The sequence below is a fragment of the Rhodamnia argentea genome, chromosome 7 (assembly GCF_020921035.1).
Source record: "Rhodamnia argentea isolate NSW1041297 chromosome 7, ASM2092103v1, whole genome shotgun sequence".
NCBI lineage: Eukaryota > Viridiplantae > Streptophyta > Magnoliopsida > Myrtales > Myrtaceae > Rhodamnia > Rhodamnia argentea.
Genome location: NC_063156.1, coordinates 21577394 through 21592996, shown reverse-complemented (window position 1 = coordinate 21592996; position 15603 = coordinate 21577394). Strand labels below are relative to the sequence as shown.

The 15603-nt window shown below is 38.6% G+C and overlaps 1 protein-coding gene across 6 annotated transcripts in view; it reads right to left on the bottom strand.

Moving 5' to 3' along the window:
- Positions 1-15603, bottom strand: part of LOC115734880 (serine/threonine-protein kinase ATM) — an 89758-nt gene that overhangs the window by 55377 nt on the left and 18778 nt on the right. For all 6 annotated transcript variants that reach the window (XR_007199208.1, XR_007199209.1, XM_048282286.1 and 3 more), the window contains 20 exons: positions 12222-12268; positions 12070-12133; positions 11861-11935; positions 11254-11376; positions 10815-11000; positions 10068-10189; positions 9917-9986; positions 9701-9828; positions 7487-7628; positions 7257-7397; positions 7031-7129; positions 6878-6924; positions 6454-6631; positions 6138-6359; positions 5073-5144; positions 4364-4433; positions 3421-3538; positions 3193-3316; positions 1942-2085; positions 1309-1416 (listed from right to left, as the gene is read on the bottom strand). Coding sequence is in view for 4 of the 6 variants with exons in the window: in XM_048282286.1 (XP_048138243.1) it covers positions 1309-1416; positions 1942-2085; positions 3193-3316; positions 3421-3538; positions 4364-4433; positions 5073-5144; positions 6138-6359; positions 6454-6631; positions 6878-6924; positions 7031-7129; positions 7257-7397; positions 7487-7628; positions 9701-9828; positions 9917-9986; positions 10068-10189; positions 10815-11000; positions 11254-11376; positions 11861-11935; positions 12070-12133; positions 12222-12268 (2280 nt within the window). In the remaining 2 variants the exon portion in view is untranslated. The remainder of the gene's footprint in view (positions 1-1308; positions 1417-1941; positions 2086-3192; positions 3317-3420; positions 3539-4363; positions 4434-5072; positions 5145-6137; positions 6360-6453; positions 6632-6877; positions 6925-7030; positions 7130-7256; positions 7398-7486; positions 7629-9700; positions 9829-9916; positions 9987-10067; positions 10190-10814; positions 11001-11253; positions 11377-11860; positions 11936-12069; positions 12134-12221; positions 12269-15603) is intronic.

Genomic DNA, 15603 nt, shown 5'->3' with positions numbered 1-15603 from the left:
CAAAGAGTGGCCAATTTACTTATCATACATTCCAACCATTAAAGCTCCCCTTCCACCCGAAACAATCAATTCTCAATTCTTGATAACCCAGGATAGGGGAAGAAACCATTGAAGTTGCTGTCGGGGTTGCTGAAGAAAGGGTTGCATGGAAAAATAGATGAAAGATCCTTACTGAAAGAAGTGCCAAATCCTCTTGAGCTTTCTCTAAGAACCTTTGATAGAATTTGACAGTAAAAAATAAAATTCAAAAAATTATCTTCAATAAAATTTAATTGACAAGCCTCTCCATCGATGTAGGCAGTTGCGGAACTGTTGAAGGTGAAAAAGAGGGGATTGGGCAGATGATACATCTTCTGAAGAAAAGAAAGGAATGAATGTTTGCTATCTTTTCTCTTCCTTTCGGATGCTAGCAAAAGAGCACATGAGCATGCACATGGAGAGAAGGAAAAAAATAGTTTTAAATGTTTGGAGACAGGAAAGAAAATGTTCAAAGATTTGAATAAGTTCAGGAATAATTTTTATTTTTATCAGGCCTATTTGCAACTGTAAATTTTTTCCCATGTCTATCCCTTCTTTCCCTCAAAAAATAAGGGTAAAATAAGACTGTGATAATGGCTTTCTTCCACTTACATTTTCAACAAGCAGATGGAAAACTTATGTATTCTGCTCCCATTTTCCTACAGTTAACTCATATGCATCTCATAATGGGAGGATACCCGGATCTACGTTCTGTTACACTCTCACACCTAGGTTGCCACTATATGACTAGTGTTCACTTACAAAGCTATAACTTATTCCACATTAACACAAGGACGACATCTTTAAGTAAAAATCCAACTTTTTTTTTTCTGGGTCAGGATATCATCGTTCAACATCTTTCCAATGCCCCTGAAGCTAGCAGAGAATTATACAAGTCAAACACCATCTACCAGTAAAAGCTATTCCAACAAAGAAGACATCTCTAAGCAAAAAATCCAACTATTTTTATTTTTGGGTCAAGATATCATCTTTCCTATGCGCCTGAAGCTAGCAAAGAAGGATAAAGTCAACCACAATTTACCAGTAAAAGCTATTCCGAAAAGTTTTACATGGCCTGATACCTTCAGTACAGATAAAATATCTTCCGGTTGTAAGGAAAGGATATTGTACAGATAAACCCAAACCATTTAAGTAAAATGATAACATTCTCAGGAAATGACTCTTCTACAGCTTTTCTACATAAATCCAATTTTCTCGAGTTGCTTAGTATCAGATAGTACGAAGCAAGAAAGAGATCCTAAGAAAAGCAAGTACAGAATCAAACTTGACCTTTTCCCATGAATGTGATGATGCAGAAGAAGCCAATTTAGAAGTTGAATCTCTAGCTTTTGTTGAGGAGGAACGCGTTTTTGATCCATGACTGGAGATCGTAGTATACTGAAGAGCCAGTTTCCAAAGAAAATCAGGATAATGATATTAAAACCACATTGATTCAAAGCAAGTCAAGAAAAATAAAAATAAAAATAAAAACTAGAAGACACATTTAACTCGGAGAGACATAGCGCCTTCAGAACTATGTGAGGTGTTATTGTACTGGTATAGGCCTAAATATCAAACATAAATGAGCCAGTTGGAGTCCTGACAGTAGAACATGGAAAATGATGCTGATTAATGAGAATCAAGCTAAATCCCGATTGTAGTCAGGGAGTAATGCTTCAACTACCAACCCTAAGTTCATTCAGTCCAAATACTTGTAACGCTGGTTGTAAGAACCAACAACCTTTCAAGAATGGCAAGAGCCATGAAGGGGCTAAAAACTAGAAATGCACAAGTGGTTTTGTGAACAAAATAACCAAAAAAACTGCTGGATAGCATTTCTTGAACCAAACCATTTCTGATTGATAGGAAAAAGATGGCCAAAAAACTTAAACAAATAAGACTTGGGTTGTTCAACAGACTTACCTTAGAACATTCCAGTTTCGATAATACTGAAGCAGAAGCAGACCCTTCCAGGCTATAGTAGAGACGAAGCCCATTTAAAACATCCAAAAATATTTGGATTGATTTGGTTAACCTATTTGTCTCAGCAAATATGTGCTCTTGAACCTGGCAATTTAATACTGAAGAATTCAAAATCCCAAGCAAATTGAATAATCCACCATCAAATGACATCTAATTTTGTAATAGATGAAAAATAGGCTACTACAGACACCAAGGGAGTGCAAACGCATATATAAAAAGAGCTCAAACAAAAAGGAGCTCAGTTATGACAATAAGAATCAAAGCATTCACTAAAAATGCACCATCAAGTAGGATCAAATTAGCTGAAGTTAAAGCATTTACCAAAAGAGAAAGCAAACATAAAAATCAAACTACAAGATTTGCGCAAGGTATAGTGAGAAACATTACTATAGTCTCCACATCTCAACCTTACTTCGTCTACTGCAAACATCCTCATTTGTGTTCAACTCCAGTTCGTAATAAAAGTACAATTCTGAGTTCTAAAGTATATCTCGCAAGCCACTTTACCACAAGGATGAAAATTAAGCTATGTAGGTGTCACAAATACGTGGCTCATGTAAAAGTCTACTATATTCCACAATCTATTACTGCAGCAACCGGAACTCCTCTCTCTCAAGGTCACTAAAGTGTTCCATATCATCCATTTAAAGGATATACAGTGGCTTTATACACATGAAGAGTAGCTTGCACTTTTGGTTCCACAACTTCTAAAAGAGCCAGGTTCTACAACATCACGCACTATTTAATATTTCACTTAGCTTCTCGTTGAGGTTATTTCCTATTCATCAACTCCACATATCTTCCCCAATGTTTCATTCCGGTGCATGTGAGGAAGGTATTAAATATCCACATCGCTTGCTTACGCGGTACACAGGGCCTTATATACATGTAATCTCCCTCCGCTTACCATTTTGGGTTGAATTTCTTCTAAGGTATTGTTTCTTTAGCATATCACAATTGTCCTCTCCATTAGTATGGTCCAGTATGAGGACTTTCCAAAAGGTCACGGCCCCATCATATTAACTACATACCCTCGCCAGCTATCAATGAATGATTAGCTTTATGTCAACAGTACGATCTAACATATACATTTTGTTAAGGATAAACCAAAACCGCATGAAATAAGTAGAATGATGAATAAAACTTCTCAAATATGGCTTAAAACATATCTCACAGCAAGAAGGAAGAAACCTGTGAGGAGATCATCTTGGAAAAATCATTATCCAAACCCTTCCTTCCCGCCAGGTTGACCATAATATACGGAAGCAGGAGCTCAGCCACTTCTACTTTTAACGAAACAACATCTTGACATAGTCTGACACAGGCATGAAACTTAATGATTAAATGCTTTCTATGTGTTAGCTAGGTATCCAGCACATATGAAACCAAAAACTTTTCCACAAAGGACAACGGCATTACCTCAAAAAAACATCATCGCAATGTCCAATCAGAGAGAAAACAAGTGGACAGATCCATGTATCAAAAGTTTTACCAAATGTTTCCCATACTTCAGAATTCTCCAGTGGTATTGCCTCGACTGAGATATCGATATTAAGATAATAAACAACCACTCAGAATTGCAGCTAAGGCACAAAAGTAACCAAAGCCAACACAGAGTACATCACCACATCGTATATACTCCAGCGATCTGGACATGAAACTGTAAAATTATACACATATACAAACCCAAGGCTTCATGTTTTAGAGTAGTCATTGCAAGTTTGCTTTGTGCTTACCATGCTTTATAGCAGTCATCGTAAGACGAATTCTACGTATAGGGAATAAAAGCAGTAGCATTCAGTTTTTCCCGGGCAAGCTCTACGGCCTAATTAGCATATTAAATTGGAACTGATGACAGATTAGATCCACCAATTATAATGCTGCGAAAACCTGTTAGCCCTCCAAATTTTAATTTACAGGATCTAACACATATCCCAATAATATCAAGTATTCCAGTAACATTGAATGTTACTTGTCAGCATGTCAATCCAGCTACAGTTTCTTCAGATTATGGCCATCACGTCAATACCATGCTAATCCAGCAATATCATACTCATAATGATCAAATTTTAGATTAACCCTCGAGTACCCACGAGGTACTTCCATTATTGCTTCATAAATGCCTGTGTTATTAATTAATCACAGCTGATAGCCAAGTAAATGCCTTAAAATTAAATAAATGGAAGAAAAAACTAAATAGCATTTCTTTCTCCAGCTGACAGAGGTCGCACAAAAACATGGACTTTAAGCCTGTTTTATATACAGTTCAGGATAACCAAAGAAGCTGCATATTCTGAAATCATAAACAAAAACAATGAAACAGCAACACCAAAGGGGAAAAGCCGCAAAAGGCATGATTTACCATTAAACTTCCGCTCCAAATCCAAAAGAAGCTTCTCCACCAATTCCATGTTAACCCCCCTTGAGTGAATCTATCCAAGGGAGAACATAAAATAAACTAAAAGCATGAAGATTCACGAAGCCCAAAGTCATGATAAAGTACAATAACTTAAATTCACAGAGTAAAACATTTTTTAATATTAAAGTAGAAGCTAGTCAGATATGAGAGCTTTATTGCACACACCAATTGATGGAATTGTGGCTACCAAAAAAAAAATTGATGGAATTGAAACGAGCACGTATTAGGAATTCCATTCGAAAAGCTTAGGTTAGGTTAAAGGAGATTGCAAATATAAGGCCAAGACAAATCCAGTACATAAGCAAGGAGAGATAACTCAACAGCATGCATCAAAGCCAAATCCTAAGGATTTGAACGACAGCAAGCATTTAAAATTCGCTAGCCCTTCATATTCCATTCTATTAAAAAAAAAACACATGGAATGCGTTGCTAGAGTAGGAAATTCATCTTTCGACATATTTATTCCCAGGATGTAGCCTGCGAGGAAGTAGTGGAAGTAACATTTTAGTTGTCATTAGTATATGAAGACATGATGCCCAGACCATATACTAATTCCAACTAGACACCTCACCAGGCCTTATCATTCTAACACAACCGTAAACAGTTCCTTTTTTTATTTAATAATTTACAATTACATAAAAGAAAAGCTGACCTCCACAAGAGACCTTTCATAGGAATCAAATGTTGATAAAGCACTTTGACCCCTTTCAGTTGAAAGAATTCCCTGGTTGAAACAGACTTACGTCATGCATGATAGCAAATTCATACAATGTGTCTAAACCAAGAGCTAATGCGATAAAGCCAAACTCGAGCTGAGAGAACACCATTCCAAAGCTATCAAAAAGAAAAGCCATGGGAAAACAAAAAATCTTTCCTTGAGAAAAAAAGCATAGGAAGGAGAATTGTGCAACATAAGGATCGTGACTTCAGTACAATCAAATTCTTCAAGTCAAAATTAACACTCTAACTTGCTGCAAAGTCCTGAACTATCCTCTGTAACTTTATTCGTCGAAGTGTATAATGGTAAATGAATGTCTACAGTCATGGTAAGGCTCTTCAATAATAAGGTGTTCCTAAGTCCTCCATGAACATCCTGTTTCCCGTTAAAGTTCAATTTACAAATTATTCAGTTGTTTCCACCCTCTATGCTCCAAATAGCTTTTTCCTAGCAACCAGTCCTTGGCAGCCCAAAGCTAATTACCGAAGCATTTATTAAACTAAGAATGCTACTACTAGAGAAATACTTTCATATCAATCATAATAAGATAACGTTTGCAAAGTGTTCCCAGGTCCTAAGTCCTTATTCAGTTGTTTCCACCCCCTAAACTCCAAATAGATTCTCCTAACAACTAGTCTTTTATAGCCCAAAACCAACTTATAGAGTACTCATTAAAAAAAGAATCCTACTACAAAATTGATATCAAGCCTAGGAGAAAGTATTTTGTGCATTGGATGCTCCGTGTCAGTCATGTAGTCGATAGATTAAATAACTTTTTCCGAAGCTTAGAGAATAGTGCGATAGTTGTTATGCATACCATGCCATTTTACTTTGCAATTATCCATAACAATTTAATAATGTAGACCACTTTCACGATCACCCTTTATTCTGTCCAAACTATCGACTTTAAAACACTCCAAAATGCACTTCAGAAGAACAACTCCAAAAACTCGTGTGAATAGCTTGAACTTCAAATCATTAAGCACTCCACAAACTCACCCTGAGAGCCTGCGATGTCACTTCAACAATTACAACAGAATCGTCCATCAAATACTTCTTCAAAAGTCTCAAAACTGCCGATAGAAGTTCTTCAGGTATGCCTGTTTGGAGTTTAAGCTTCACTTTTGAAGCCCCCCCAGAGCATATGGGTTGGCAAACATGTGCACGATTAAATTCTCCAGGACGATGAAAGACAACACAATGCGAATCCCCAATACCAACCTTGACATAATCATGAAAAAAGGATGCAGTAATCAACATTGTGAAATACCGTACAAAGTGACAACATTGAGGAAGAAAAGCTTAGTGAGCATACCCTAGACAAAAGATCTGACACCAATGCTCCAACACCGTCAGCATCCTCACAGCCACACATGCGAACTAGCGTCCAAACTGCATCTCTTATTTCAGGATCATCATGCCATTGCGTACTCCTTGCGTCAAAATTTACAGATGATTCTCCCATTAGTAACTTCTTATGAAGTGCTTGGAGACTGCAAAGATAGTCAAATGGTGAGCATCTTAATAGGAATGATAGAACCGCTCCAGCTGCAGAACTCTTAAGAATAAATTCGGGACCATCCATCTGTTAGAAGATTAAGTAATAGAGATACGATACTTCAGAAATTGAGCAAATTAACTGTTTGCACCCTTATTTAAGTGAAAATACATCTTCCAAGAGGAATACAAAATTGAATACATCACATGCGGAATTGAGACTGTCATGGAAGAGAAATCACCTCCAGAGAAATAGCCTTCGGGGAAGATAGCAAGACCTCTTTGCAAACTGATGAACGAACATAAGAGGAATGTAAGAATTAAATAAAAAAGAAGAATTAGAACAGTTTGAAGTAAGCAACTATAGGATTGTCCCCAATATGGAGACTGCGTACTTTCAACAAGTGATCCCTTGGAGAGTACACCATGCATAGATCCTCATGAAACTCCCGCAGCTCATCAAATATTTTGATTTCAGGAAAAGGTTCCAAATCCTGGCCAGCAAAGGTCATGCTTTATAAGTAGATAAAAACAAGGCCTTGGTTAAAAGGTCAAATTTTATCACTTTTCAATTTAAGGACAACATACTAGATTAGCACAGGAATCAGGCAGAAAGCTCACTCTAATATAATCATGAAGCGATGGGCCAGAATGTAAAACTAGCTGATGAAGCAAAGATAAAACTTGGGATGATCCACTTGGAGGGTTTTCTCCATTTGCATTGGATGGTATGCAACATGTAACCAACTTTGATACCAGAAACTGCAGAACACGCAAAAAGCAATGAGCTACTCACTATCACAAAATTAAGCAGAAAAGTTGCTTAATAAATTTAGCAACAGAACATCCACCTGAAGTTGCTCTCCCAACACACTGGAAATTTCTTTGGATGGATCATTCTCAAAAGTCTTTAGCAAAGTGGCTATTATACGACAACACTGATCTTGCAGAGCATGGCAACCGATATATTGACCAACCAAATTGAAAAGATAACTGCAAACAACATATGTGGCTTATAAACTTGGATAGATAAACACAGCAGACTATTCATTGATTACATCAGTGCATTGTAAACAAATCAGATGGACTAGCTCTAGGCTTTGAACTTTCACCATCTTTCCAAGCAACAACCATAAATATAATTTTCTTTTACAATTTAAAATACCGTCATTTCATAAACACCCCATTTATCCAATGAAATTTGATGGTCATTCCCATCTTTCCATAATCTCCTTTGACACCACTGAAACCCCAAGTTCCTCTGATTTATACCAACAATTTGTGTGAGGGGTTCTATGCCTTGTAATAGGAGCCAAGTTGTTTTTATCATCATCAACATGTTTGACGTAGAATTGCCAACTCTTTGACAGGTTCCACCACTATATTGGGGTTTGGGTCTCTCTCCCTAGGCATCCTTACAAATTTACCCCTACATGAAGAGGTAGAGAGGGCCGATAAAATTTACCTCCTCTTCATTTAAAAAACTCCAAAGACTGAACAATTTATGGACGGTTTGACACCCTTACCCCAACATTCTCTAATCGTGTTGAAACGGAGAACACACGTAGTTTCGTTGTGTTCTCATCAACACAAAAAAGGCTCAATTGACATAATATTCTCACCAACACACAGGTGCTTTAGACATGTATAGACCAACTTAACAGGCATTAGTCCATGAGAGCCTCAATGACAAGGGAAATAAATTATGGTAGTCAGGAATATTCTCACCAACACACAGGTGCTTTTAGACATGTATAGACAAACTTAACAGGCATTAGTCCATGAGAGCCTCAATGCAAAGGGAAATAAATGATGGTAGTCAGGAATATTCACACCAACACACAGGGGCTTTTAGACATGTATAGACCAACTTAACAGGCATTAGTCCATGAGAGCCTCAATACAAATGCAAATAAATGATGGTGGTCAGGAATTAGGGGACAAAACTTACCAAGCTATGCAAAAAATCAAAGATCGGATTTTGATTGATGTCGCAGGGACTAGAATGGATCAGGGAACTAGGAATGTGAGCATTGGGACTTCTTATCAGCAAGGGAAAATAATTGGTTCAGACACCTGAGTTGATTAAACAACTGACCTAACACAGTAACTCGGATGATGTGCAAATCTCCGATAATTCTTAAGCTTAAATAGACTTATCTTGCCAGAAAGAGATGGTGGTGTAATTAAAAATATGAATTATTGGCAAATTTATGCACGGCTTTAAAAGGTCAAAGGAGGTTCGAGGAGCAGGTGGTATCCGTCCAGTTTCATAAAAGTATAGGCGTCAGTAAAACATTCCTTTCAGAATAATACCACATGAGATCCCACTTACTGATCTCCCCTTCTTTATAAATATCTTTCGAGTTCAAACAATGCCATGAATTTATACATTTATCAATGTTTACCTCATTTCTATCGCTTCACCTGTCTGTTATGTGCTTCCTTCCCCTTATTAAACAGTTGCGCACTCAATTTCAATTTGGTATCAGAGTCAAAAGTCTCGATTTTCATTCCTTCCACTCCCATTTCACCCATTTACTGGCTCCCCTTTCATTATAAGTATGGGACTGCGACAACTATTTCACCCCGAACATCACATTCACACGTTTAAGACCTTCATCAACAAATCAGCCTTCATCTAAGGGGACATGTTAAGATAAAAACTATATTCCCTGTCATTCTATAACAGCACAAGCTCTCGGAGTAAACGATTGTGCACTCAATTTCAAGTACACTCAATATAAATGCCAAATTCAAATCTAAGGTGGCGAGAAAAGTGGAGGTTGTAGAAATTTTTTACTTTAAAAAGTGTTCATTAATGCAGGACAGAGTGCAAGCCACGCAGGCGAGCCTCTTCCTTCCAAAGTTCCTGAGACCGAGAATATACAAACATCTTCAGCATCTCCCCCATACAAAAGGATAAACACATGCACAGTAATGTCCAGCCCTACAGGAAGCTTTTTCTTACTGATTATGGCACTATCTAGGATAGGAGATCCCCCAGTCATCAATATAGTCAGTGCAAAAGACTACAAAAGAAATTACATAAGGAGTAAACTCACCTTGAAGTGCTTGCTATAGCAGCTCTATGCTCCAGTATATTTACAAGAACTTCGATTTCAGCCAACCTATGACATCTGTGCCTGTGATGACTTGCTGATGCAACCTTGTGATGAATTTCAACTATGAACTGCAGACCATGAGATGAGTTCACTAAGAGATGAAAACAATGTTAATTCATAAGAAAATCAGTTGAAGTCCAAGAAAATAAGAACCACCATGAAAACTCTATCAGGGCGGAAAATGTTAATCTTATCCACAACACCAACCACTGAAGGACAGTCTCCCCTGTGACAATCAAATGTGAGAACATATTTACCAAGATGATTCATAAACGACTAAGCAAAAAGTGCAGAGAAGGCCATGTACTGATCCAGGAACCCGTCGACAACCATTCGAATTGCACAGGATATATTATCCTTGCAAAAGAAAGGAAGCGGATGATCCAACCCATCATAGGCAAGGGACAACAGGTGGCTAACTATGGACACCTAGAAAAGAAAACAAGAGCGAGTCCTTATCAAAATGCTTCATTAATCTCCAGAGCAAAATGCTGCAAGTAAACAAAGAACTGACCAGCTAAACAATTCATGACATCAGTAGAAACTGGCGTGAAGCATTATCAGGAAATAATTCCGGAGTATCAAAGAAGGTATTCCCTTGTTGGTAATTTCTTAGGTAAAAAATGATGGAGGTAATATAAGAGTACAACAAACAGCTCTATAGGAAGATGCGTGATATGAAGCTTGCCGAGCCTTCACAGAATCAGAATTCAAACAGAACTACTACTTCTGTTGCTAAACTTAGCCACCTAACTAAAAGAGGCAATGCCCACATATAGCATACCACATAAAAAGCATTTGGCACAAAAAAAGTACCCCTGACAATACAACAAAATGGCAGGGGACGAAAAGATCAAACATTTCGTTATCAATTTCTATCTTCTTTTCATTCTATTGATAAATCCTGAATACATTCGTTGATGAGTTAAGTCCTGATAAGGATGTTACTACACTAAGTGCTAATAAGACCTAAATGCGATAACATCCAAAGATAGTATGGCTAACTGATTCAAAATTCCACCACTAAAATTGTAATGGAAAGGAACAAACAAACCATGTGCTTCTTAATAAGATTGTCCCTTGCAGTCTCAGATATCTCAGCAATCTGAAGAATTGAACTCTGGAGCACCATTGCTCCTTTTTCCCATCCCGAGCTTTTACTGCAGTGCAGAGCCATACAAACTGCAAAAATTGGGACGAAGTGATTTTGAACCAACACTGCCAAAGGTTGACCAGAAATCTGGAATCAAAATGATCGAGTCAGCTAAGACGAAAAACACCCGGGTATTAAAAGTCTAGAAGCATTGGACAATGTGATTATCAAAGTAAACATAACCATGTAAATAAAGAAAAACATATACAGCTGACTTCAGATGTATGATCATTTCAAACATTTGTCCTTCATTGTATGGCACAAAAGTACCACATGTATCACTAATTGAACAATCCTCGCTGTCAACCCCAGATAAAAGGATGTCAGAATGAAATCTTACCTGTGCAAGCCAGGTGAGATGAGATTTACTGTCTTCATGCAGAATGAATGCTGGAAGAAGCCAATCGCAACAATACTGCACAAAGTAACTAGGTTCCACCTCTGAAACAAATAAATTTCTCACCTGCAATAAATAAATGGTACGATAGTGACGATTCCAAAATGCATGCAAAGTGCAAGCTCCAACAGGAACAGAAAACTTTACTTGTAACAAAATATTCTTGGTATACATTTTAGGCCCATTTCTTGAACGCTTAAAACTTTTTGGACAAGTGCTCTATCATGGTATCAGACCACATGCATATAAGATAATGAAAACCCCGTGGTGATGTAGGATAAACCTACAGCATTAAATCACTTTAAGAGGTGATCTTAAATACATTCCAAACGAGAAAGTCCAGGGAGCTCATTAGGGTCACTGGAAAGGAACAGAGGATGTAAAAGGTAAAATGCTTCAAGTGGCATCCATTTGATGAGACATAATAAAGCAATAGAGCAAACACAAGAACATTAAAGAGAGTTTGTAAAGTGTTGTCAGGGCATGAAGCCTCTGTAGACCAAATTAAGTGCATTCAATTAATATTTACAGCAAAAGCAAAGCGCATCACCTCAACAAGGGCAGCCAAGCTTACACCACAAGTAACCCAGCAGAAGATGATAGGTCCCATGAGTTCTTCCAGATACTGCAAAAGTTTAAGATGCTTGTGTCATTACTGACAAGAAATCATTATATTCAAGATGAATACACCATTGCACTCATAATGCGCTTCAGATTCCATGTTAGGAGAGGGATTAAAAAAAAAGTAATGTCCGTCACCTTTAACCTGGTAGTGTAATGAAGCATTCTAGACAAATTGTCAAGCACTGCACTTGCCAACATCCTGCAGGGAGCAAAGCTTCTGAGCAAAAATGAGTGGGGAAATAGAGACTGTCAGGCCCTAAATAACAAAGAATAGAGAATGCTTGTACCTGTGACATGGATCAATTGCAGAAATTACGCATATCATAAAGATAGCCTGCAAAGTTTCTAATTTAGATCAACTCAGGACGAGGAAAAAGAGGGAAGCACTCCCAAGACAGACGAGGGATGGAAATCAGTAGAGAAGTCCAAAAGAAGCATAGAAACCAGAGCAAGAGAGAAATTGAACTTACTCATTATTGCATTGATTTTGTTAAATAGCACCCAGTTAAGCTACATGAATGTGCTCTGGAAATGTAAAAGTTTACATGTCTAAAGGTCTTGTGATGTGTGCATTACGGCACATTAACTCATTCGTATGTCTTAGATTTATAATTACTTAATACATTTGTCTTAGCAAGAGTGCTAAGACTGCTTGTTTACAACATCCCTACACCGCTGCAGTAATGAACCTTTTCATTATAGGTACAGTGAAGTAATGAATTTTCAACAGGAAAGTTGCCCGGTTCATAGAAACATAAAGCTGTCTATAATAAAGTTTTTTTTTTTTTTTTGGTAAGGCTGTTTATAATAAAGTTTATGATTGTTAAAGAGTAAAAAAAAGGGTAGGATGGTCTTTGTGGGTTTGTGGGTTTTGGGAGTTTACCCTAAAATGTATAAGTATGTCATTCTTTTCATTGAATAAGATTATTGAGTATTGTTTACACGGTATCAGAGCCAAATTAGATTCTAAACCCTAGAACTAATCTCCATCACCGTCGACTACCAAATCACCACCAAAACTAGCGTTGCTCAAGCATCTTCAGGCCAGGGGAACTCAGACCTGAGTCGCCCAGGCCAGGCAACCCAAGACCCGACCCCAGATCCCAGTCACCCAGGCCAAGCGACCCAAAACCCGACGTCGCCCAGCCCAGGCGACTCCCTTCCGGTGGTCGGCTACCGTCACCAAGGCCCAGCGATGTCCTTCTGGTGGTCACGTGACTCAACCCAGGTTCAGCAACTTGGTTCTGGCGGCTTCTAACGTTGCTCGTTGAGGTGTGATTACCTTTTTGGTGGTCGCACAACCTGTACTCATCTGATCTGCTGCTTGAGGTGCAAACGAAGGCACGACAGCTGAAGTAAGTGCTTTGTAAACGTTGTGCGCGTCTCTAAATGCTTCTATACAGATGATTGTGAAGTGGATGGGTAGTATGGAGTTTGACGTGGTTACTAATATGCATGAGGGGGGCATAGTACTATTGTGAATGTTGATTGGCTGATTGTGTGTGATGATATGTGGGTTGATTGAGAAAGGCAGAGTATCGTTGTGTGTGGCAGCTGGTGTTCTGATTTTATCGAATTTGCAGAGGTCGTTTAGTGGCATGTGGTTTGATTCAATTAGTGTCGGTTTATTTGGTAATCAGTGGTGTAGTGATATTTTGTGAAGCTTTCTTCCTAGTTTAGTGGAAGTATCTACGTATGGAAGATAACAACAAAGGAGTATTGACTGAACTCGTATCTGCATCATCTAGTTGTTTGACAGAGGAGAAATTAGCTGGGGTCACCAACTTCCAGCGATGGAAGAGAATTGTGGTGGTGGTATTGCTGCAAGAGAGCAAAATCACCATCCGACAGGTGAACGAACTGCTGTTGATACTAAATGGGATGCAATAGATGCCAGAATTCTTGGACAAATGTGGAATTCTATGGAATCTCATGTGGCTGCCTTGGTTACACATGTCACTACGGTTAAGGACTTGTGGGATTATTTAAATGTTCTTTACTCTGGAGAAAATAATCTATCAAAAATCTATGAAGTTTCTCGGGATTTCTTTAGAGCGGACGAAAAGGGTCGGCCTCTTACACAATTATTTGCTGATTTTAAACAGAAGTATGAAGAGCTTAATCATATTTTGCCAATTGCCTCCGATGTTAAGAAGATGCGGGAGCAACGAGAACAATTGGCGCTTATGGGTTTTGTGGGGTACTATGACCAGAATTTGATGTAGTTCGTTCACCAATTCTCGGGGAAACACTTGTGGCTTCACTAACGGACACCTTTTCTCGGGTCTTAAGGGTTTCGCATGAATCATCTAAAGATATATCCCCCACGGATGATAGCTCTGCATTGGCGGTCCAAGGGAACCGAGGTGGTGGTCAAGGCCGTGGTGGTGGTCGTAGTGGTCGTGGCTTTAGTAGTGGTGGTAGTGGCCGTGGGTTCGGCAGAGGCCAACCACAATCATACAATAGTACGTATGGTGATACATGAAATAATATTGGACTTGCACGGACATGTCATTATTGTGGTATACCGAGACATATTCGATGCTTTTGCTATAAACTTCATGGAAGGCCCTCTCATTTGACTGCAGCAAATGTAGCTAATGCAATTGAGTCTGGTATTTCTTCTCGCTCCTACGAAGGAGGAACATTGATGAAAATGTCAGAAGAGGAACTTGCTAGGTACAATCGGTTCCAAATTTCTCAGCCAATTTCCTCTTCCACAGCTACTTTTGCTTAGACAGGTAATGCCACAAAGTGTCTCTCATCTACCTCTCGCTCTTGGGTCATTGATTCGGGTGCTACCGATCATATGACCGGATCTTCAAGTATCTTTCCTACCTTTCATGAGTCTACGTCCAATGTTACATTAGCCAATGAGTCCCTATCCAAGGCACTATTCCCTTGACATCCTCCATATCTTTATCTTCCGTGATGTACGTCCCGAATTTTCCATTTAACCTTATGTCCGTCGGTCATCTTACCAAAGAATATAAGCGTTACGTAGCCTTCTATCTCGAATCCTGTATTTTTCGGGATTTGAAGACGAAGAAGACGATTGGTAGAGGACATATGTCCGGGGGGGGCTATATGTGTTTGACGATGCTACCGGTGTTGCTTGTTCAGCAATTTCTCCACATCAAATTCATTGTCACTTGGGACATCCCTCTTTGGAAAGTTTGAAGAAATTAGATTCCCGTTTTCATTCTTTATCTCGAATTGAGTGTGAGTCGCATCGGTTTGGGAAATTGCACCGTATTATTTATAGTCCAAGAGTCGATAAACAAGCCTCTCGGCCATTTGCTTTAGTTCATTCCGATGTTTAGGGCCCATGTCCTACCACTTCAAAGTTGGATTTTAAGTAATTCGTTACTTTTGCGGATGACTATTGAAGAGCCACATGGCTATATCTAATAAAAAGTCGTCCCGAGTTATTCTTTATTTTTTGTGCATTTGTTAACGAAGTACATACTCAATTTTCAGCCTCTGTCCGTGTTCTTCACAGTGATAATGCCAAAGAGCATTTTTCTAAGACTTTCTCTGGATTCATGTCCCAATGGGGGATTCTTCATCGATCCTCTTGTTCGGATACACCACAACAAAATGGTGTCGCTGAAAGAAAGAACCGCCACTTGTTAGAAATTCATGTCCCAACGGGGGATTCTTCATCGA